Source organism: Monodon monoceros, unplaced genomic scaffold, assembly GCF_005190385.1.
Source record: "Monodon monoceros isolate NGI ecotype Baffin Bay Population unplaced genomic scaffold, NGI_Narwhal_1 Super_Scaffold_5, whole genome shotgun sequence".
NCBI lineage: Eukaryota > Metazoa > Chordata > Mammalia > Artiodactyla > Monodontidae > Monodon > Monodon monoceros.
In genome coordinates this window covers 96,219,079-96,244,668 of record NW_021703782.1, presented here as the reverse complement: position 1 = coordinate 96,244,668, position 25,590 = coordinate 96,219,079, and the positions used below count along the sequence as shown (strand labels likewise).

The 25,590-nt window shown below is 42.4% G+C and overlaps 1 protein-coding gene across 2 annotated transcripts in view; it reads left to right on the top strand.

Moving 5' to 3' along the window:
* ASTN2 (astrotactin 2) overlaps positions 1 to 25,590 on the top strand; it is a 912,698-nt gene that overhangs the window by 379,256 nt on the left and 507,852 nt on the right. For both annotated transcript variants that reach the window (XM_029202991.1, XM_029202990.1), the window contains exon 6: positions 1,705 to 1,851. In XM_029202991.1, the coding sequence (XP_029058824.1) occupies positions 1,705 to 1,851 (147 nt within the window). The remainder of the gene's footprint in view (positions 1 to 1,704; positions 1,852 to 25,590) is intronic.

Below are 25,590 nucleotides of genomic sequence, written 5' to 3'. Positions count from 1 at the left end.
GTGTTTGAATAAGATATTTTAGGAAGCATAACAAATGTAGGCAGTCTTTCTCCCTAGAGGGAGAGGGATTTACACTTATGATTAATCTCAGTGAGTGACGGGAAACAAGGAAACAAGTGGATTTCTATGCAAAAGAAATAGCTCCTATGCTAATATTAACATGATGAAGAGCGCTCACTTTGGCATCACTGCAGTGATGCAGCCCTGCCAGCTCGTGGGCTGGGTAGGAGAGAGCAGCAAGGAGGTATGAATGTAGGGACGCACTGTGAAGGCCTCAGATGCCAGGCTAATCAGTGTGGACCACATCCTGCGTCCAGTTGCTCTATAACAGCTCAGGGGGTTCTACCATGGAGTTAGATGGGAAGATGTGCCTACACCTCCCTCATCTCACAAGCAAACAGACAATAGAAGAGATCAGGGGTAAGAGGTGAAAATGCTAAGGACATAGAGTACACAGGACTGCATGCTCTTCAGTTGCTGTAAAGGAGGAAGACAGAAGACTGAAAGTTGACATCTAGGTTTCTGGCCAGTTTAAATGGCAGTGCTTTCAATACTTAGGGAAGCCCAGGAGAAGGAGGAAGAAGAGGCTTTAAGGAGACGGTAATGCGTCCAGTTTTGAACATGTTGTTTTGTCACACTCATGGGATATTCAGAGAGAGATGTCCGGGAGGTTTGGGCATAAAGGTTTGCTCCAAATAAGAGCGGAGTGGGTAATAGAAATTTGGGAAGCATTGTTCTAGATGTGTTAATCAAAGCCTTGAAATTAGATGTGAATAGTAAAGCCAAATAATGAGACCCGTTGGGGGCTCAGGATATAGTCCTTAGAATTTCTTTGCTGGCCCAACACTCTCCTTGCCAGGCAGATCCAATCTACTCATTGTACTGTGACCGTGAAATTGTCTTTAATTTTCCCAGGCAAAACTCCCCTTCTCATCTTGTGCCCTCTCCACTAGCTCTTAGCACAACTTGACTTGGATTCTAATTAGCTGTGGATAAGTCCGCCTTTGCCGCCTAGCCTGTAAGCTCCTGCAGAGCAAGAACTATTCTTTTTCCGCTCTATGTGTGTCTCACCTAGGAGGTCATCATCGGTAGATGCTTGGGAAATTAACTTGAACTGATCGGCCTCAAAGTCTGTGAAACCCTTCTAGATGGCAGACATTGTATATACACTATGCCACACACATGATCGTCACAACCACCTGTGAGCTGTCTGTTATTATCCTCATCATGCACATGAGAAAACTGAGGTTCAGAAATTGAAACAGGTCACACAGCCAATGAGGGCTGAAGGCCAAATGTGAACCCAGATGGTCAAACTCCAAAGCCCACGCTCCTTTCCCTAGGCCCTATGAATTCAACAGCACAGTATCTTCTCGGTTGCTTCTAAAGTGAGTAGAAAGTTTAGTATCATCTAAATATTATCAAACATGAGCAACCTAATTGAGAGGGGAAGAGTAAGAGTTGCCACAGCTTTGAGGAAGGTTTTTTTCTTTTCGTCTATACCAAAAGGGATAAATAAGCCAGAGAGTTAAACAAAGACCCAACAGGGGACCACTGAGCTGTCGCTGCAAGCACAGAGGTTGGAAAATGTGGTTTCTTTTTCCAGCTTCTCATTTGGAAAACAACAGAATTCCCCAGTTCCATGCTCTTCCTGTTTCCTCACCTCATGGACTTATGTATCTTTGTGTGTGTTTATGTTACTAGGTTTGCTGAAAAGCCCAGTGAACAAGACGGCCCTGATGCTGATCGCTGTGAGCTCCTGCATCCTGGCCATGGTGTGTGGCAGTCAGATGTCCTGTCCACTCACTGTGAAGGTGACTCTGCATGTGCCCGAGCACTTCATTGCAGACGGTAAGAGCTGAGCGTCGGAGATGCCCCACATCTACTCGGCACCTTGCAGCCCTGTGTGTTCCAATGTTCCCCATGCGTGGCCCAACCTCAGAATTATATTACTAAAAAAGAGAGAGAGCATCCAAAGACCTTAAAAGAGGTCCTTATCTTTGAAAATCCTGGATTCTTTGAATGGAGCTAAAGACTACTTTTATTCCATGGGCAAGGATAAGGTTTGTTAATAAAGGAAGAATTCCAATGTGCATGCAGAAAGATTGAGCTACTTCAGAGAACCTACTGTTTTCTTAGCGTGCGTGTGCATCCTATGCCTAACTAAAAATACCGCCCCGCCCCCCAAAGTAGTCTTTCCTATTTAAAAAATACGACAAAGAAGACTGTATGAGCTTTGTTGGAACTTCCTAAGTGTCCTGGATTCTACTCATATCTCATTCGCTGTAAATGTCCTTTACAAGCATGTTATATCCTACCATTTACTCCTCACCCAATTAGTTTGAATTAATGAGACACTGTAGTTGCTATACTCATTCGCCAAGCATGGTCCAAGAAGCCGATTAAGGCGCTTGATATCTGTTGCTCAAGTGCCCTCCAGAAAATTGTTCCAGTTTATATACGCCAGCAGAATGTGATGTGTTTCCCCAAATGCTTGGCATTATTATTTATTTACTTATTTTTACAATTTGCATATATTATAACTTTACATACATTACAAATGACAGAAATGTATCCATTTTGGGGAAGAATTTTTTTTTTTAATTGACGTGTAGTTGGTTTACAATGTTGTGTTAATTTCTGCTGTGCAGCAAAGGGATTCGGTTATACATACATATGCATTTTTGTATTCTTTTCCATTACGGTTTATCTTAGGATATTGAATATAGTTTCCTGTGATATACGGTAGGACCTGGTTGTTTATCCATTCTATGTATAATAGCTTACAACTGCTAACCCCAACCTCCCATTCCATCCCTCCCCTCCCCCCTCCCCCTTGGCAACCAGCAGTCTGTTCTCTATGTCCATGAGTCTGTTTATGTTTTGTAGATAAGTTCATTTGTGCCATATCTCAGATTCCACATATAAGTGATAACATATGATGTTTGTCTTTCTCTTTCTGACTTCATTTAGTGTGAGCATCTCTAGTTGCATCCATGTTGCTACAAATGGCATTATTTCCTTCTTTTCTATGGCTGGGTAGTTTTCCATTGTATACATGTACCACATCTTCTTTTTTATTATTAGTTTTTATTGGAGTACAGTTGATTTACAAAGCTGTGTTAGTTTCAGGTGTACAACAAAGTGAATACATATATACATTATATATATATATATATATATATATATACGCACATGCTCATTCTTTTTTCAGATTCTTTTCACATATAGGTTATTACAGAATATTGAGTAGAATTCCCTGTGTTATACAGTAAGTCCTTATTAGTATTATTATTTTTAAATGTATTGAAAGTTATCGTAAATATAATAAAGAAGAAATATTAAGTATGCAGCTTAATGAATTTTTACATGAGTTCACCCAGATCAAACATAAAACATTTCCAACACCTTCAGCTTCCTTATGCCCCCTCCCAGTGAATCCCATCCCAGGGATAACCACCCTTCTAGCACCATATTAGTACCATTATTATTTTAAAAAATCTTTTTCCCATTGGATATGTATCAGGTGTTTTTGAGATCCTTTATATATGTCAGCCATATTTTAATGCAACTTGATTTTATCTCTAATTTTTTAAGTTACAGTGTTCACAACTTAGCACCAATCCCTTCAGTATGTTCTGTGCAGAGTGGAACTTTCACCTCCTTTCTCTCCTAGACTTAAACGAAAGCATCCTGTGTTTACTCCTACTTCACCATAGTGAACTAGCGCCTACTTTAAATTTATTTTAATTATATTTTTATTGAGGTATAGTTGATGTGCCATATTATATAAGTTTCAGGTATACAACATATTTTGCACAATTTTTAAAGACTATATTCCATTTATAGTTATTGTAAAATACTGGCTATATTTCCTGTGTCATACTATATATCCTTGTAGCTTATTTATTTTATATGTAGTAGTTTGTACCTCTTAATCCCCTACCCCAGTTTTGCCCCTCCCACCTTCCCTTTCCCCTCTGGTAAACACAAGTTTGTTCTCTATATCTGTGAGTCTATTTCTCTTCTGTTATAATCACTAGCTAACTTTATATTTTAATTTTTATTTCCATTTTTCAATTGAACTGCAAGTAAGTTTAGTATTTCTCATCTTATATGCACTCAGTTGATTTTTTGACCAAAGCAGAAGACTTTTGGTTCATCCCTATCAAATCGTATGTGCACATAAGACAGAAAAATATGGGAATATGAAATGGCAGAAGCATAGCAGAAGTGGAAGGAACAAAATTTACTGCAGTAGCTAGGCACGTAGGCTCATGGAGCTTGGGACTGGAAAAATTGCCAGGACCTGGGTGTGGCTGGAACATGGGATGGGAGAGTAAGAGTGATGAAAACCAATAGGGCAAAGTTTGACCATTGTTGGAGGCATGTGCACTTACTTTTTATCACCACCAGTCACTATTCATTAATTGTAGAATGTTAGGTCTTAGAGACATCCACATTTTGAACATTTATTTTTGCGCATGTAGAAATGGAGCTCCTAAGAGGCTAAGTAACTTGGTCAGGGTCATGATTAATGGCTGAGATCAGAGACTATAGAATAATACAAACAAAATTCAAATACTTGCCCTATTACCTGCCTCTTCCGTAGCCAAGGGAATTATTTAACCTCTCTAAGTCTCAATCTCGGCGTCTATAAAATGGGAATGATAATAATACCTATCTCATAGGATTATTGTGAAGCCTACAATTCCGTATTTATCAGATTTTTAGATAGCATGTAGGTGGGAAATAGCGAAATCAAAGGATTACCCAAGAAAACTGTAAAACTACTGTGGTGGCTTCAAAGGATAGACAAAAATGTGGTAAATTAAAAGGTGCCCTTTCCCGGTAATTCTTATTCTGATCTCTGTCATAAACTTAAAGCTTTATAACTACATGTAGACTTGTCTGCTTCTGCCTCTAGACTGGAATGTCTGTGAGGCAAGAATATCCCTGGTGACAAACACACCGCATGGCCTGTGATGGATGCTCAATAAATATGTGTTGAATGAATGAACAGGGCCTAAATTAGAGCAGAATTATGAAAAGTTCTGTGGGATTCTTCTACCAGATGTCTAAGCAGAAAGGGGAGACCGAGTGAAGGAAAACTAAGGCAGAGGATGCACAAAAGTCAAAAAAATTGGAAATAACCATGGAATATACAAGATTAGAGACACAATTTAGCAAACATGGCACGCACCGTTAGGAGGACCTAACCCAAAGTGTGTCAGTCTCGAGGCATAATGGAACCCTCTTTCCCTACATGCTATAATATCTTTGTAAGGAATGTACCCTCTGAAATGGGACATGTTTGTGTAAGTCTCATTTTTCTCATCTGTAAAATGGGGATTATTTTGAAAAGATTGAATGACATAATATATATAAAATACCAACAGAGGATCTAAAACACTGGGATTGCTTAACAAATAACAGCTGTTATTACTCTTATTCCTAAAATGATCCATAAAGGAAGAGACATCAGAAGCTGGGCTATGGTCAGACAAGAAGGTATAAGAAATTATATAGATGAGAGTAGCTATTCTCAGGAAAATGGAACAGGGAGTCCATTATATGCCCCCCAACCCCTGGCCCATGGAAGTCTTGTAATGTCTTCCCAATGAAAGACATTAACACTTGAAGGTCCACCATCTTCTGGGGATCTTCAGGAATCCAGAAAGCAACCAACACCTGAAGTCAGGTGGACAGCTGTCTAATAGTTCTAGGCAAGCAGACCTTCCACAGCACAATCCCAGTGCCTCTTGTGGGTGGATAATCTCTGTGCATTGCTCATTCCATTCTCCCAACAGGTCTCCAAAGTGATCTTCATTATCCCTATTTGACAGATAAAGAAACCAGGACTTGAAAAGCAGTAGAGTCTTGCTTTCCATGGGAGTGGAACATGATCTGACAAAGAAAAAATCATATGGGTTGGACTTAGTGGGGTCTCTAGCTCTGATTTCTGGAGATATGAGAGTGTTATGCAGGGAGGCAAGAGGGGAAATGATGACGATGGTGCCTATTGTCTTGAACCCTTATCATCACTTGACGTTAATATTTATAAATGCGTTGAGATATAGAATAAATAAAGAATGCAGATTGCATGTGTGTAATTAAATTATTTTTTTACATATATTATACAGCCAGATCAAAATATAGGCCCCACCCAAGGCCACTGGCTGAGTTATAAACCGCAGTACCGTCATAATGGGGCTTATCAGGATGAGAGAAACCCCTGTCAAATGGGAGAGAATCCATTGAGACAAGGCCACCCAAGGACCGTGGCCAAGGCAGCTCTCACCTTTCTTACCTTCCCCCGTGAAGCTTAAGCTGCCAAGCTGCCAGCCCTTTCTTAGTAGACAGAGCTCTCAGCCAACCTTGTGCATTGGGCTGTCTGTGGTGCCGAAGTATTGGAGATGGCTGAGTAATGGGTTCGGTCTTCAGGAAGAAAATGAATTTCACACTTGTGTTACAGCATAGTTGTGCTTGATGCTTGCTGCCCATTACAAGAAAAAGGTCAGCATGATATAGTACTTGCCCAGAGCTCAGCTGGTAAGAACAATAAATACTAACAGAGTCGCCATCCAAGCCCTTGACAAATATCATCTCTTCCTTTGTCTGTTGCTTTCTCAAGGCCACTGGTGGCTCTTTGCTCTGCTAAGCACATAGTAAAGAGACGGACTAGGTTTGTGTCCTGATTTACTGAATTTGGCACTTGTTTTTCATCTGACACCTGTAAGTGATCTTCATTTGGGCTATCTGGGCTCATGATCCCCAGAACTAGTGAATCACATTTTCTAGGAGTAGAGCCCAAGTATTAATATTCTCAACAAGAACTTGAGGTGATCCCTTAACAGAAGTTTGAGAGCTGCATCAGTATCTCTTTACATGTTACTTTCCTTTCACCTAACAGATTAACAACTCCTTGCGATCTCTTGGAGCCCTGATAAGGGGCTTTGGTTTCTTCCATCTTACACTTGATCAATGCTGTATTAATGGAGCTGCCTTATGGTACAATTCCAGTGATTGCCCATAGCACTGAATACCGTGTGAATGTTCCAATATGAGTTTTATAACAAGGCAGCTCTCATCACATGGATTTGGGCTTCACCCAAATTGCCCTACAGGTAGCATTATTGATGAATGGTTGTTGGTTAACATTAAAAGCTCATATGAGTTGAGATGTTAGTTTCTTCATCCCTCGAGGCTCCCACTGTATAATATGTCAGGACATATTCACCAAATATCCTGGCCCTATAGTAAGCCAGTAGAAGAGACAACATTTAAAGGAATAAGCTGTCTAGATTAAATGGGTGAAATGGTTCCGCTCCAGTGTAGATAGATAACACTATACCTAGAGTTCTCTGTTACATCTTGTTCTGGTAGTTGTGCTTTAAGAAGCACAGAAGGTCAGTGATATATTGGAAGGCATCCAAAATAAAGGAATTGCAGCCAAGGGATTGGAAAAACATTGTCAATACCTAAAAACCCCTTAAGGAAAGGGTGGAGGAAAATCATTCTATAAGAAGAGTTGAAGGAACTTAGACAAAAAGTGAGCTTAGAATTATTGAGCATATCTGTTATGAATATGGCAGTGTTCAAAACACTTTACATGGAGTTACTAATATAATGCTCATATCAGAACTCTGAGGCAGGATTTAGCATCCTCTTTCTGCATAAATGGAAGGTAGTTTTTGGAGATGTTAAGTGATTTGGCCAGATTAACACACAGAAGTGAAGCAAGGTATGAAAACCCAAGACTACCTGAACCTCTCATCCAAGTTTTTTCCATGTCCCATGCTTCCACAAAATTGACGATGATAATTATCATTTGTCTTGAAAAGGGAGCAGGCTTGTTCTGGAAGTCCCCAGGAAGCAAAATTAGAGCCATATGGGTGAGGAGGGTGGTCAGAGATGGGAGAAGATTGAGTCTTAATCTGAAAATGTCTTCCCTTTCTAAGCTTTAGTCTCATGTATAAAGTGGGGGATTATAGCAGTACGTATCTCCTAGAGCTGTTGTGAAGAATAAATGAAATAATGCTCATAAGGCTTTCAGCTCAGTACCTGAGACTAGTAATGGCTCAATAAATCATATACATGTTAGTAGTTGTGATAATACTTTTTCAATATTGGAAGGGGGTCCTTGCAAGATAATGAGTTCCCCATCATAGGGAATTTCCTGAAAATAGATGACCACATTTATTTCTATGAAGCCATAGAAGAAAAGTGAAGGAATGTGTTTGGCTAGGGTACAAAATATTTTGCATCAGAGCCATTTTATCAGACTATAAATTTTTAAAACACTTAAATTTTTAGGACCTTTAGAGTATGTTTGTTTATTCTTTACTTCCTCATCCGTGAGTATCACCCATTCTTTGCCTAGGCTCAGAAATGGAGCGAGACCCAGGAATGGGTTATGGCCAGCGATGTCTCTTGACTAAATACACCCTGCTACCCAAGCACAGACGGTGTTCTTTATGTTGATATGCTCATTGCATAAACATCTATGCCAAAATATCTGTTTGTTAAGGTCAAGTTAATGTGTTAGCCTTGACTTTTGGGTTGGACTAAGGTGTATTCAAGTCTTCTCTATTCCCTAGGACTGAGGAATTGGGGATTATGGATTCCTTACCAGCCTATGAAATCCTCAAGTGGAAATGTTCATCATGAGGATGGCCTGGTTCATTAATATGCCACATGTGTAGCTGCTTTTGAACACAAAATTATATACGATGAATCTTGTTCTACATTTATTTGCTTGCACCCCTACTTTATGTCTTTCAACCCAAGAGAGTGAGCTAGTGTGTGGCTGTGCTGTTAATAAGGAATGAGGTTCATAAGTGACTTCAGAGCAAGTTTGCAGTGATTTGAATACATGGGAGGAGTATTTTCAATTCTTAGAAGTGGAAGTGACACCACACTGAAGGTGACTGCTCAGTCACAAACCACCAGGCTACTTGCCTAAAAAGAGTAGTTCCTTGGATATCTTGCTCTCTGGAATCATCCGGAACTTTGTTTTAAAATGTTCAGTTTTTATTTCAGACTTTTGAGCACCATGGAACATGTTCAGGTATAGAAGTGCTCTACAGTATGACCTCTCCCTTTTCCGTTCTTAACTCCTTTGCACGCACTTAATACTATTTAGACAGATAGACTGCCTGGCTTTGTATTACCTCATTTCTATGTATTGCAATCCTACCCCTGTCTAAGACCTAACTTAATTTTCTCCTTTCTCCAGAAAACCTTCTTCAACAAAACCCCCAAAACTTCTTCAAAGGAAACGCCCATCAGAAATAATCTCTCCTTCCTTGAAAATTATGTAGAACTGTATTTGTATCTTTCTAATAACTGCACAGTCTAATTTCCATCACTGTTATTGTTATGTATGTGTCACTGGAACAACTGACATAGTCCGAAGAACTGGCCTCCTGCATTAAATCAAGCGCCTCTCCAGTCTTTTCTTGACATTGCAAACAGAACAATCTTTTAAAGTGAAAAATCTCAACATGTTGCATCCTCCCATAAATCTGTTCAAATACTTTTTTTTTTTTTTTTTTTGGATACGCGGGCCTCTCACTGTTGTGGCCTCTCCCATTGCGGAGCACAGGCTCCGGATGCGCAGGCTCAGCAGCCATGGCTCACGGGCCCAGCCACTCCACGGCATGTGGGATCTTCCCGGACCGGGGCACGAACCTGTGTCCCCTGCATCGGCAGGCGGACTCTCAACCACTGCGCCACCAGGGAAGCCCTCAAATACTTCTTATTGTACTTATTATAAAGATTGAACTCTTTAACATGGCCTTTAAGTCCCAGCAAGATCAGGCCCCTGCCTGCCTCTCTAACGTCACCTTATACCAGTTTCTCTACATTGTTTTCTTAAATATCCTTGGCTGTCTCCTGCCTCAGGGCCTCTGCACATGTCCTTCTTACTCTCGGAAAATTTCTCCCCACTTCCTCAGTTTCTTCGGTACGAATTCCATTCACCGTACAGTGGTTGACCTCCCCTTTCATTTCCCAGTCTCTGTTGGGCCCATAACTATTCTTTCTCCTTGAGCCCTGCTCTATTCCTTGATTGCACTCATTTCTATTTGTAATTATAGTCTTATCTAGTTAATGTTGAGCTCTCCCACTAGGTTGCGAACTCCTTGAGGACAGACATAATATTTGTTTGTTTTGAACATTACATTCAGCACTTGGGACAGCACCCAAAACAGAGTGCCCCCAAAGCTTTGGTTGAATGAAAATAAATAAATAAATAAAACGATTTTAATAGCTAGTCTGTAATTTCCTCAAGAGCAAAGCCAGTTTATTCATGCCCTAAACTACTGTGAAGCCTAACGAAGGTTCTGACTCAGTAGACATATAATAAATTACGACTGTGAAATGAGTGAAGGGAGAAAGGGCAGGCAGGTGGATGCAGATGCCCTAAGAAGATACATTCTGGGGAATGATGGCGCAAGGAATCTGAGACTGCCTCCTCTTCTTATGACTGACTTCACTTCCCAAGGCTTTTGTTTCCATCCCCAAAGATAAGAAACTCCAATCAAACTCACATCTCTCCACCTCCAACACCAAAATGAAACAAGCCTTATCCCAGAGCCCAGGAAGAGGGGAAAATATAAATTGAGCTGAGATCAGTACACCCAGGGGGGAGGTGGCAGTGAAATACCAATAAACCATATTAATATGCTGAAATCAGGAAGAATAGGTTGAACTCCAACCCAGATGTAATAACTATACGTGAGAGAGTGCAGGAGAAGGCAAGCCTAGGTTTCAGTCAGAATTCAAATGAGATCTGTAATGAAACTGGTAATATAATTATAAACTGTGAAAACATTTTCCCTTCTCCCTCTTCTTGTACTTAATGGACAGCTTGCTAAGCAATGGCCTGGAGCTGGTGCTGGGAGCTGTGGAGAGCCCCTAGAGTGCATTCTGTTTTTTTTTCCCCCTCCCCCCCTCACATCTCTTCATTAGAAAAGTCTAAGTCCACAAAACCATGGAAGGAGAAAATGCTTCAAGCTTCCCTAAAGAGTAACTGATCCCCAGGTTAAAAGTGACAGGGGGCTTGAGGGGAGAACAAACCCCGGAAAACCATTCTAAGCAGCTGAACATGTTCCGGCTTTTCAAGATGTCACAGCAGCCATTTCAGTTGCGATGTTTAACGGCACTTCATGCTACGGTGTTCACTTGGCTTCCTACCAGGATGAATTGTTAACTAATTTCCCTTCTTAACAAAAGGTATAACTGAGTTTGGCATCCACATTTGGAGACTAATTTCTGTGTTTTGATAGCAGATCAAGTCCAAAAATATATTAGTAGGAACCAGAGGCAGAGCATGGTTGCAGGGGGTAGGGGAATTTAATTTATTCTCGTTAATAATTCTGCTGTTGTGAGCAGAAGCCCGCTTTGACTTTTTGACTAGGAGGAGAGAATGGCAAGTGGGAGCTTTGATGGGATGGAGCTCAGGACTGTGGAGTTAGATGTGCCATCATGGCTGGCTTGGTGTTGGCAAAGCGGTGTAGGGTTGAGACAGTGGTGCAGTGCTGGGATAGAGAAGGTCACGTGGTACAGAGGTTAGGCGCACTGATCTGTGACACAGCGGGTGTGAGTTCTACTCCCACTTCTTCTGATAGCTAGTTTTCTGACCTTGGTAATATTAATTCACCCCCCGCTTCTCACTTTTCTTTCCAAAAGCAGTGTTGACACTCCTTGCCCCAGCTGAGTGGGAGTGGGGCTGGCGAGTGCGCATGCGCTTGGCCAGCTGGGAGAATAGCTGTGACGATGAGAACGTTGCGCTTTTCCCTTTCTGTTTGTTCAGTGTTTTATTATTTTTGAAGACAAAGAGGTTGAGAAGAGGTCTTAGTGGGTATGGCCAGGTAAGAAGAAGGTACAATTTTAGAGAGGCTTAGCTTGGCCCCAAGGAAGAAAATTAAATAGTTAAAAATTCACTAATAATATCACCACTTCTTGATTCATATATAGTGCCTGTTACTTCCCTTCCTTCCTCCCTCCTTCCTGTGGTCAGCAAATATAGGACATCGCCTTCTCTGTGGCATGCTTCGATGCTCAGGGATGCAGATATGGATAAAACAGTATCTCTGGCCTCCCCCAGTTTGGTGGTAGTAAGACACTACCAAGCAGATGAAATAGGAAACACAGTGTGGTAAGAGTCTTAACGGGGTGTGCAGTGTGTGTTCTGGGAAAATAGGGGAGGAACAGCCAAGTACCCCAAGCTGGAGGTGGGGTGTGGTGCTAAGGAGAGGATGTCTTAAGGAGGTGCTACCTGAGTTGGGTCTTAGAGCCACTGGTGCTTCCCTGAAGGTGGGTGAGGATGACACAGGCTTTCCAGAGGGATCATGGACACTTTTCACTGCATCCCTATAGACCCTGCTGCTCAAGCCTCCTGGTAACTGTGATAATAACAACACTGTGAATTGGTAACATTTACAGAACATTGCTATGTGCCAGGCCCCGTGCTGAGTGCTTTGCAAAGCATTACCTCATTTAATTCTATTACTACATGTGGTAGATTCAGGCATTTTCCCCATTTTAAATTTAAGGGAAACTAAAGCTGAGGGAATTTATGTGACCACCTCAATGTCACACGGGCAGGAGCGGGTTGAGCAGAATTATTTCAAATTAGTGGCCACAGGATGTGGTAGACAGAGAATTATTCAATGACAAGATCAGGTTCTACCTATGCCACAAATTCACCTTGACTTTGGGCAAATCTCTACTTCTCCAGGCTTTTCCCAGATTTTTTCATTGTAAAATGTGGGAAAGGGAACAAGATGGTCTTAAAATTCCTCCCTGGCCTAACATTCTAACAGTAGAATGAGAAATACTGGGGCTCAGAGTCCCTCTTTACTCATCCCATTAGGTATGTGACCTCCGGAGTATTTATGCAGTCATTCCATTAGCATCCACAGTCCTCTGCTTTCTGACTCTTGTCTGGGACAGTCTGTGGCTAGGCAGCCCCTGAGCGAGGATCTTGGGAGCAGAGGCAGCTGAGCAAACCTTTCACAGCCCACAAGTTGCCATTTGAAGAATGCTTAGAAGGATCACAGCCAAGCTTGTGCAGGGACCGCAGGCTCCCAGGGCTGCTGGGATGAAACAGAAAGTGGTGGGGAGCTGGGCCATGGTGGGAAAGATGCCTCTCAGTCTTTAACTCCCAGCTTCAGCTGCTGAGGGACCTTGAACATCTCGGATGCCAGCAAGAGCACGGGAGGGGGAGGATGCACCATATTCAGAAGGATGTGATGAGATGGGAGGAATAATTAAAACCTGTGTATCCCTCCTGCTTCTCTACCTCCCCCTGCTCATTCCTCCCCCCTTCCCCCTCCCCACTCCCGGCCTGGGGTGCCCAGCAGAGCCTTGCTGTTTGGCTTTCCTCCCTAGCCACGCCTCCGAGTTATCTAACCCAAATATATCTGCAGCTGCACATCCTTGTTTTTTTTTTGTTTTGTTTTGTTTTTTTGGCTGCTGTTGGCAACTTCCTGGAGCTCTGCTAAAGTCCCTGGGCATCTCACCCTTACTTGGAATTATTCCCAGAGCCTGGACCACCCCTGAACTTTCCATGTCTTCCCTCCCCTGCTTTCCCCCTGATTCTCATTTGGACTTTATCAATGAATCCATCCATCAAAGACCGTCAGCTGACACTGCTGAGTGTCTGCTCATTGCCAGGACTCATACTCTAGAACTCACTCAGATACTTATCTGCACTAAGGGAGTGTGAGGTAGGGGAAAGAACAGGAGGTTTATAAGCAGAAAACCTCCAGTACGAATCTGCACTCCTCCACTTACTAACTATGGATCTTGGATGAGTCACCTCACTTCTCTGAACCATCAATTTCACCATCTATAAAAGTACAGCTCTTCGCCTCTACTTCACAGGGCGTTGATGAGGTTGAAATAGAAAGCGGTACGAAAATAGCCTATAACAGGTGCTCAGTAAATGCTAAGCATGCCCTCAAAGGGGTTGCACTTGTTATTTAAAGTGATTGGATACCTATAAAGCAAAAGACAACACTAGAAGGCAGATCATAATCTGGACCAGGAGGGGCATATAGTTAAGAGTCAGCAAAGGCAGAAATAGAGACACAGTTGTAGAGAGCAAACATATGGACACCAAGGGGGGAAAGCCGCGGGGGCTGGGCAGTGGCGGTGGGATGAATTGGGCGATTGGGATTGACATGTATACACTGATGTGTATAAAATGGATGACTAATAAGAACCCGCTGTATAAAAAAATAAATAAAATTAAAAAAAAAAAAAAAGAGTCAGCAAGATCGCCAGGGAAGCCTGGTATTTTCCACTGGCCAGATCTGGGTAAAGCTTCAAGGAGCTAGAGGCTTTAATTTGCCTTGGATTTGTCCCATCGGAGGAAGCTGGATGGACAGGGATTGGAAGTGAGACTCTCTGCTTTGTTGGAGATGATGAGAGAGAGTGAAGACAAGAAGGATGACCTTCCAGGCAGAAGGGACAGTAAGAGCAAAGGTGCGGCAGGAGCAGACAGCATCCAGAGCATCTGCGGCTCTGTGGGGCTTGAACGGGACTAAAAGGAGGAGCAGATGAGAAGAGCAAGGGTCTCTGTGTTGGGCTTTTACCGTGGAGGTGGTCGGGGGTCACAAAGCCGCTAAAGGGTTGTTTTTTTTTTTTTAAAGAAGATGTTGGGGGTAGGAGTTTATTAATCAATTTATTTATTTTTGCTGTGTTGGGTCTTCGTTTCAGTGCGAGGGCTTTTTCTAGTTGTGGCGAGCGGGGACCACTTTCCATTGCGGTGCATGGGCCTCTCACTATCGCGGCCTCTCTTGTTGCGGAGCGCAGGCTCAGTAGTTGTGGCTCATGGGCCCAGTTGCTCCGCAGCATGTGGGATCCTCCCAGACCAGGGCTCGAACCCGAGTCCCCTGCATTAGCAGGCAGACTCTCAACCACTGCGCCACCAGGGAAGCCCCCGTGAAAGGGTGTTAAGCAAGGGAGTATAAGTAAGGTAGTTGCTTAAAAGACAATGCAGTATGGCAATTCGGAGTTTGGGCTGTAGAGTCCGATGTATCTGGGCTCAACTGCTGGTTCCATGACTTACTAATAGTTATTTGATATTACAAATGTTACTTAACCCTCTGGTGTGTTTCTTAATCTGTGGAGTGGACATAACAATAATAGCTCCCTCTTAGGAAATTTAAATGAGATAATATCTGTCTAGTATTTAGTAGAATGTTTGGCAAGCACTAAACACTGGGTAATGCTTGTTTTTATTGACATTATTATCTTCATCACTCTCTCCTAGTCTAAGTTAGTCTCCCTTTTAAATGATCCTGAACTTTTCTTTTTTGCACTCAGCACATTCACAATTGCTTATTTGATGTCTAATTTGGTTAAGAGTCTGAGCTGTAGATTCACACTCCCTGGGTTCAATACCTGGCTCTGATATTTCCTAGTCATGAAGCATTGAGCTAGTTATTTAATTTCTAAGCCCTTGTTTACTCATCTTTGAAAGGGGGATGATAACAGTAAACCACCTCAAAGGGCAATCAAATGATTGTATATGAAGCACTTGACAAGGGCTCGGCACATAGTTGAGACTTGGGAAACAATACTCCTGATAATGCTGCTTTAAACCCCTAAGAGCTAAGATTGTAGCTGTCTTGTTCTTGTGGAGTCTCCAGTACACAGTCAGGGTTCAATACAGATCTGTGGACAGACTGACCACAGTGTAGAAGGTGAGTCTGAGGGCCCAAGACAGAAGGCAAGCAATTTACTAGGGGGCTGTTACATTTAGTCTATATGGTAATGTCTGAACAAGGGCATTAGAAGTGAGAGTGAAGATGAGGGAGTCCTATGGAACGAGAGCAAGGAAACTTAGGAGCTCATTTTAAGGAGAAGCCAAAGAGGGAAAGGAGTCAAAGACCACTTGACATCTGCCTCCTGGGATCCCTTAGAGGCTGGTGACCGCAGACATCAAAATAAGAGTATGTGCCAAGCTGTGAAGTGCATGAACACCAACGGCAGAGTGCATGGGTTCAAGTCCTAACTCCACCTTCCCTATGATGCTACTTTGTCTTCGGAAAAACAGGGATGCTAATGCACCGGGAATCAGACTGGGATCCTGGGGATTAAGTGGTTGTTAAATGCAAGAGCCTGGCCGTGGTAAACACACCCAAAAGCTAGCTATTATTACTATTCTGCTCACGCACCAACTTTCCTATGTGAGATCAAGAATCAGGTGCCCACCTCTTGGTTATTTTTGTAGAAAAGAAGGAAAGAAAAATGCAAGGAACTTTGAAGAACACACGGTCTTAGGACCTTTACAAATCCTACCTGGATGGAAATTATTAGTAAGAGATGTCACTGTGCTCTGCAAGCAAAATTAATTTGCCAGATCTCTTAAGGCTGCGCTCTTGAAGGTTTGAATCCTTTGAGTAATATTTCAGGTGAAGTCTCACCACAGTCCTCGGGCCAGGATGGAGAATGGAGAGAGTGATCAGTCCTGGCCCTCACACAGGTCCTGACGTGACCGGAGAGTGTGAAGGCTCCGGGGGTGGCCATTTCCTGAAGAGACTCCAATGCAGCATTAACGTGCCGGGCATGCAGCCTGCCATGGAAGCAGAGGTTGGAAGGGAGGCCCAGGGGCCCAGTGATTGGAGCTGGTGTCACATTTGAAATATGGAAACAATTAACAATGGCAGCTTCTGCCTCAAGAGAGAACGTAGGTGCAGGGGTGAGGGCACACGGTGGCCGTGTGGCACCTGGCAAAGCAGCCAGCTTGGCCATTTTCTAAATTGTAGAATGTGACAGCCAAAAATTACTTTCAGCCTCATCTTTGCTCGTTTCCTGTCTCATTAGCACTCCAGCCAAATGAGACGGCTGTTTCCTGAAGGCCCAGGTTCTCTTTTTTTTTCCTCCACAGCCATTCCTTTCCTGTCATCTAAATCCTCTTTTCCCTTCACTCCACCTAGCTGCTGCTTCCTAGTGCTTAAATGTTCAGCTCAGATGTGACCACCTTGACTTTGCAGGGGAGACAGGGGCCCCAGCTCTGTGCCTCCAAAGCTCCCTGTTTCATCTTCACCACAACCTTGATGATGGTCTGTAGGAACTGTCTAGTTATCCTGCAACACTACTTTCAGGCAGGGTCTCTCTCCTCCACCTTGATAGCCTCCAAATTTTGTCACAGTATCCAACAAGGAGTGGGAACTCTGTATTTTTATTTTTTTCTTTATTTCTCTGTTTTTAAAAAAAAATTATTGGAGTATAATTGCATTACAATGTCGTGTTAGTTTCTGCTGTAGAACAAAGTGAATCAACTATATGTATATATACCCTCCGTCTTGAGCCTCCCTCCCAACCCACCCCCATCCCACCTCTCTAGATCATCACAGAGCACCGAGGTGAGCTCCCTGTGCTATACAGCAGCTTCCTACTAGCTATCTATTTTACACGTGGCAGTGTATATATGTCAGTGCTACTCTCTCAATACATCCCACCCTCCCCTTCCCTCCCTGTGTCCACAAGTCCATTCTCTACATCTGCGTCTCTTTTCCTGCCCTGCAAGTAGGTTCATCAGTACAATTTTTCTAGATTCCATATATATGCATTAATATACAATATTTCTTTTCCTCTTCCTCATTTACTTCACTCTGTATGACAGACTCTAGGTTCATCCATATCACTACAAATGACCCAGTTTCATTCCTTTTTATGGCTGAGTAATATTCCATTATATATATATATGTCATATCTTCTTTATCCATTCATCTGTCGATGGACATTTAGGTTGCTTCTATGCCCTGGCTATTGTTATAGAGCTGCAATGAACATTGGAGTACATGAATCTTTTTGAATTATGTTTTTCTCAGGGTATATGCCCAATAGTGGGATTGCCGGGTCATATGGTAGTTTTGTTTTTAGTTTTTTAAGGAACCTCCATACTGTTCTCCAAAGTGACTGTATCAATTTACATTCCCACCAACAGTACAAGAGTGTTCCCTTTTCTCCACACCCTCCCTGGCATTTACTGTTTGTAGATTTTTTGATGGTGGCCATTCTGACTGGTGTGAGGTGATACCTCATTGTGGTTTTCATTTGCATTTCTCTAATAATTAGTGATGTTGAGCATCTTTTTATGTGTTTCTTGGCCATCTGTATGTCTTCTTTGGAGAAATGTCTATGTAGGTCTTCTGCCCATTTTTTGATTGGGCTGTATGTTTTTTTTGATATTGAGTTGCATGAGCTGCTTGTATGTTTTGGAGATTAATATATATGACAAACCCACAGCAAACATTATTCTCAGTGGTGAAAAACTGAAAGCATTTCCTCTTGATCAGGAACAAGACAAGGGTGCCCACTCTCACCACTATTATTCAACATAGTTTTGGAAGTCCTAGCCGTGGCACTCAGAGAAGAAAAAGAAATAAAAGGAATCCAAACTGGAAAAGAAGAAGTAAAACTGTCGCTGTTTGCAGATGACATGATACTATACATAGAAAATCCCAAAGATGCCACCAGAAAACTACTAGAGCTAATCAATGAATTTAGTAAAGTTGCAGGATACAAAATTAATACACAGAAATCTCTTGCATTCCTATACACTAACAACAAAAAATCAGAAAGAGAAATTAAGGGAACAATCCCATTTACCATTGCAACAAAAAGAGTAAAATACCTAGGAATAAAACTACCTAAGAATGCAATAGACCTGTATGCAGAAAACTATAAGACACTGATGAAAGAAATTAAAGACAACACAAACAGATGGAGAGGTATACCACATTCTTGGATTGGAAGAATCAACATTGTGAAAATGACTATACTACGCAGAGCAATCTACAGATTCAGTGCAATCCCTATCAAACTACCAATGGCATTTTTCACAGAACTAGAACAAAAATTTTTACAATTTGTATGGAAACACAAAAGATCCCGAATAGCCAAAGCAATCTTGAGAAAGAAAAATGGAGCTAGAGGAATCAGGCTCCCTGACTTCAGACTATACTACAAAGCTACAGTAATCAAGACAGTATGGTACTGGCACAAAAACAGAAATACAGATCAATGGAACAGGATAGAAAGCCCAGAGATAAACCCACACACATATAGTCACCTTATCTTTGACAACGTAGGCAAAAATATACAATGGAGAAAAGGCAGCCTCTTCAATAAGTCGTGCTGGGAAAACTGGACAGCTACACATAAAAGAACGAAACACTTCCTAACACCATACAAAAAATAAACTCAAAATGGATTAAAGACCTAAATGTAAGGAACTCTGTAGTTTTAGATCTATTTCCCGTTCAAGACATCAAAGCAAAACAAAACAAAAATAAAAACAGGGCTTCCCTGGTGGCGCAGTGGTTGAGAGTCCGCCTGCCGATGCAGGGGACACGGGTTCGTGCCCCGGTCTGGGAAGATCCCACATGCCGCGGAGCGGCTGGGCCTGTGGGCCATGGCTGCTGAGCCTGCGTGTCCGGAGCCTGTGCTCCACAACAGGAGAGGCCACAACAGTGAGAGGCCCACATACCGGGAAAAAAAAAATCTCAAAAGCCAGTCTGAGACATTTACTATGTTATTTTGATGATGATCTGTATTGCAGTTTTATTTTGAAATCCAGAATTAGATCACATGATCTGACAGTGGGATGGCCTCTTTAACACAAACCTCAAACCCAGGAAACATAAGCTGAGTGGTTTCCAAAGCTACAGCAGAAATAGAATGGGGGCTGGAGAAGAGAATTCTCACTGAGGTTGATCTCAAAGGAAGGATTCTTAGAGAAGGGAGAGGTTGAGTTGAACATTAAGGGTAGGTTGGGCTTGAACATTCATCAACCCCCTCAAAGAACTTGTTTGAGGAGAGGATGAGACTGGTTTGTGCAAAAGGAAATTGAGCTCAGCTTTTCCTCCTCCCTTATCAAGCTGCTGAGTCAGCCCTCAGCAGCTCCCAGTCTCACACCTTCCCCATCCTCACGCTCCCAATAAGATCCATCTATACAACAAGCACATACTTATGGCATATCGGGTATTTCAAATATAATGTGAGACAGCAAATTGGCCTTTGGAGCCCTCCAGTCACCTTTTGAATCTCCATCCTTCTGCCCTCCCAGGATCAAGCTCACTATTAGAATCCAAATTAACATAATATTGGTTAATTATAAAAATAACCAACTAAAAGTCATCAATGTGCCCCTGATGTGGCAGGCAGTGTACCAGGTGTTTTACCTACTATGTCTTAATCTTTCCAGAACCTATTCACTCGTGGAACAAATATTTATTTCATGTTCCTTATGTGTCCTGGAGCATTAGAGATGCTGTCTTGGAAAAAAACAACAACACACGCACACATTATAAAGACCCTGCCTTCATAATGCTTTCATTCTCAGCAGGAGACACACACCAAAGCAAATTAGCAAAATAATGGAATATGTGGAGGTGATGAAATAAGTGAGAGCTGCTGTGAAAATAATTAAAGTGGTGTAAAATAATTAAAACAAAGAGGAGAGTTGGGATGTCATCTCAGATAGGGTGGTCAGAGAGACCTCTCTGAGGAGGTGGCTTTTCAACTGAGATATGAAGTGAAGAAGGAAGAAAGGGTACTTCAGGGAGAGGGAACAGCAAACCCAAAGCCAGTGACAGAGAAGCTGGGACAGGGTGGGCATGGCTGGGTGGATGGGGTGAGGTAGGGTTGCATAGGTGAGCAGGAACCGGGTCTTCTGTGGCATAGGCATTCTTTTGCCTTTCCATCTGATGCTCAGCAAAGTAGGGCTCTCATGAGCATTCCTTTGTTCAGAGGCACTTCCTGTCTGCCCCAACTTTGTATGTTTAAATTAAGCTGGGCCACCCCATTCCTGGCCTGTCACCATTCATGAAAAGTTTCAGCATCCCTGCTCTGGCCACTTCTCCCCCTGACGTATCGCTTCTTTCCTCATTTATGGCCCTCAGTTCAGTTCTGTGTCTGCCTGCCTCCTGACATAGTTTTTGCTTCTTTTCCTCTGCCTGTCTCCATGCTGCCCTGAGAACCAGGGGCGGATTGACCTCTCTTTGGGACATGCCTTCCAGGTCCATCCCAGACACAGCCCCACTGCCCACTCTGACTCCATGCACGATGGCACCCACAAACCAGCTCATCTGACCATCCTGACACCCAGTTCCCAGTTCCCAACTACTACTTGTCACATCATTATTTGAGGTTCATAATTTGAGAGGGATTAGAATTTGACTAAGCAACCTGAGTATTTGAAATTTCAAAGGATAAATGAATTGGTAAGATGGAATTTCAGGCAGTGAATGACGATTATTATTATTTTTTTTTAAAGAATTTGCCCCCACCTCCCCCTCATTTAAGTCTGTTTTTCAAAACCCTTCTCCGTTGCCATAGAAGATGCTACTTGGGGAATCTCAGGGCACTTTCCCATAATGGAAATGAGAAAGTCAAAAAGAAACACACCAGCAAATAATGTTCCTTTTTGCCCTGGGATACTGTTCGTGATTATTTCTCAGAAGTGATCTTTAATTGTTTCATCTAAAGAGTATGCCGTCTTCTTTCCTCTGACTCTCTTCCTAGAGGCTTGTGAATTAGATCCAGCTATTAGTAGCACTTACTAATTTCCTCTGAGTCTTGCTGGCTGAAGCGCTGGGCTTGAAACAACTTTTAATTTTGTTTTTAATTAAATTTCAGTTGTTTCAAATCACTCACTTTTAATGTCCTTTCTTTGCAGCCCTCAGAAGCAACAGGAGCTGTGTGTTCTTGTCGATACGCACACACCGTCTGATGTGCATGTATCCATGGCCTGGCTAATGACTGACTCCTGGCTGAGGTCCAGTGCAAGAGCAGGCAATTAAGAAAACAGAAATGAGTCACAGAATGAGCCTTTGTTTACCCTGTTATATTCAAAGCTTAAGCAGGAGGCTCTGTTATTGTGGGGTTTTTTTGCCAAACTGTATTTGAACAAGGCAACATTCCCTTGTATTTCACAATAGGGCTATCAAATATATGTAAGTAAAAATAGTATAAGAATAGCTAACACTTATTAAGCATTTATTATGTGCTAGGTACTGCTTTAAGGACTTTATGTAGATGACCTCATTTACATTAAAAGTAATTTAAAACAATGGAAAATTAATTTACATATATTACCTTCCACATTCCTATGAGATTCTTATGCACAGTTTTATAGCTGAGGAACCGAGGCCCATTTAACTGGATCATTATCTCTGGGTTAGGTTAGTTCGTGGCTGGGCTGGAACATGAAAACTGGCCGCCTGACTCCATGGTCCTGCTCTTAAACACTGCACTGGACTCTCCGTCTATAAAAAAACAGGAAGGGCTTCATCATCTAAATGAACTTAACAACAAAAAATAGAGAAAATTGACTACTTCTTTGCAAAAGTGAAATTATGTTCATCTCTATTTGGTCTGTTATGGCTTCCGGTAAAACCCGATCCTATTGTGTAAATTGTAAACTGCCCTGTGGGGTTGAGTTCAGATTCACAGAATCCTAGTTTGGGTATTTAACTGCTCTTTCAGATACTTAGCACTGCAGAAAGGACAATTGAGTTTGAAAGCAAAAGCATAAATACAGGCCAAATCTTACACATCCCCTAGTTTAGCTAACATCATTTGCTTTACTGCTGGTCCCAACCGAAAATATTTAGAACCCAATGATTTTCCATCTTAGAACTTCACGTACTTTATTATTTTTTTGCAAGAAACATTATTTAACTGATATCACCACTTTCCCTTCTCCTCCCCAAATACACACACACACACACACACGCGTGCACACACACACACACACACACAGCCTGCTGGGTACTCACAGCAGCTCCTTTCTTTCTCCGCAGCACTCCTTATTTGTAGTCCTGTACGTGTTGATGCATTTGCTTGTTTTACGCTCATTTCCTTGGACATTCGCTACAGCCAAGTGCTGTAGTGCTGTGTCTTTTGTGTTCCCTGCTGAATACCCAGTTCTTCCAACCAGGCCTGGCATATGTATGGCGCTCAATAAACATTTGTCAACTATGTGAATAAATATGTTCAGACTTAAACTCAGTAACCAGACTGCTGAGAAGTAAAGTGACAGTTAGATGAAGCACAGGAATGAGGAAATGAGGAAACCGAGTCCCAAAGAAGGTAATAGGTTTGCCCAAGCTTACACAGCTGCTGAACAAGATCTGTCTGACTCCAGGAGCTCTCATATCTCTTACTGTGAGGATCAAGTGAGATATTGCATGTAAAGGTGTTAGACAGTATCTTAAATGCTGAACAAACATTGCCTGTTACTAAGGCTCATTAGTGAGTCTCCGGTGAAATTTCAAGCGCTGTTGGAGAATGCAGGGGGAAAACTGCGCGGTCGCCTTCTTTTGTTCCATTTGATAACATCTACGGTGGTGGTCTTCAAAGAGCTGAAAGCACCGTTTGTCACTTCATCCATCCGAACATCCATCCATCCACCCATCCATCCAAAATGTTTACTGATTACCTGCTAAGTGCCAGACACTTTGCTAAGGAACCATAATTTGAAGATGAGTTAGATATGTCCCTCCAAAGCTCAGTCTCTTCCAAGGTAGATAAGACGTCAACTTGCCCAAACCTTGCCACCTGGGGGATATTCAGTAAGTTTGTGCTGAACTCAAATCCTTTAACAGTGACAATTGTGTAAGGAGAGAGCTTCATATGCAAGGCCACTGGGGCAGAAGAAGGACAGGCCACTTCCAGGTGAAAGAACCAGGGAGGACAAATTGCCTTTGACAGGGACAGGGGGGACGGGTATGGTTAGGAGGATGCTCCAGGGTATGGAACAACCTGAGCAAAGACAAAAGGACGGGTGGGCTAGAAAGGACGTGCGTGAGATGGGGAGCAGTCAGCTGCTGCCTTTTTTATCCAGCGCCTCTCCTAGTCCAAGGGAGAGACAACAATGTTCCTTAGTTGCCAGGGACAGAAAAAATAAATAGCAAGCACATTTTGGTCACCAACTATGTGTTTGACTCAATACTATAAATGTGTGTGTGTGTGTGTGTGTGTGTGTGTGTGTATTTTATTCTTTATTCCTCCCCAAACCTTCTGAAGTTGTTGGTATACTAGCAGTAGTAGTAGTAGTAGTAGTAGTAGTAGCAGCAGCAGTACTCTTATTATTAAAGTAATAAGGAGTGATTGTAGTAAATACTAAATATGCCCTCATTCATAGTCCTAGTCTGTTGGGTTGGTGACTCTCTCGGTGTATATTCTTCCAGAATTTTGCTACTCCTACACTGGCACAAATACATACATACACACATGCATGAACACACACACACACCCCTCCTGAATTGCTGCTTGTTTGTTTGTTTCAAACCTGAGATAAGATCCTACATATTCTTAGGCAACTTGCTTTCCTAATCAACCATGGACATCTCAGTATGGTTATGTGGAGTATGTGATAGGTATTATTATCTCCATTTTACAGAAGAGGAGCTAGGACTTTCCTGGTGGCGCAGTGGTTAAGAATCCGCCTGCCAATGCAGGGGACACGGGTTCCATCCCTGGTCCAGGAAGATCCCACATGCTGAGGTGCAACTAAGCCAGAGAGCCACAACTACTGAGCCCGTGTGCCACAACTACTGAAGCCTGTGCGCCTAGAGCCCGTGCTCTGCAACAAAGAGAAGCCACTGCAGTGAGAAGCCCACGCACCACAATGAAGAGTAACCCCCGCTCGCTGCAACTAGAGAAAGCCCATGCACAGCAACGAAAACCCAATGCAGCCATACATAAACAAACAAACAAATAAATAAAATAAGAGGAGCCCTCAAAGTCAGATAATGGGCATAAAGTTCATCAGCTGGTGAGTGGCAGGGTTGAGGCACCAAGCAGTTCTTCCTGATTTCAGAGCCTGGCTCCCGTAAGCTACACCCCCTGAGAACAGAATGAAAGAACTCATCCTTCACGTGCCATGTACCAGAAATGTGGATCTCAGTCATCCTACATCCTGTTTGAGCCTCAAGACCTTCATTTGGTCCTCAAATAAAAATCTTACCCTTTTTCTCCTCACCTTTCCCAGAATTCATAGTAGGCTCAGCTGGTGCAGGGATGGCGGCTGTGGACGCTGCAGTGAACCTAAACTGAGCCTCCTTTGTTATGTTGCTCCAGGTACCAGTATTCTGTATTTAAGCAGCTGTTCTCATCTCTGCCAGATGGTGAAATCTGTTTCATCAACATGACTGTTGAAACGTCTGATTTTTGGAAGCCTTGCCTCATGTACTCCTTTGTAGCATCATAAAACAATTAAATTTAGGCTTAGCATTAATTTGAATTATTGTCCGGTTTCCAGAAAATATCTTCTGGAAATGTCAAGAGGAGGTATTACATGTCTTTGGAAATATTAAGTATTGAATTACAATATTATGTCACTTTCCCCCTGCCATTTCTCTCTCGTTCACACACAGTCAGCATGGTCTGATTTATGTTTCAGGAACCACCGTGAGAAACTCAGTACGTAGGGAAATAACCAGAGATGAATATTGACAGAGGCCAAACACACACACACACACATTAGTAGTGTGGATTGGTTTTCCTCAAAGTAAGAAGAATGGGAGGCAGCCCGGTGTTACAGACAGAGCTCTAGACTCA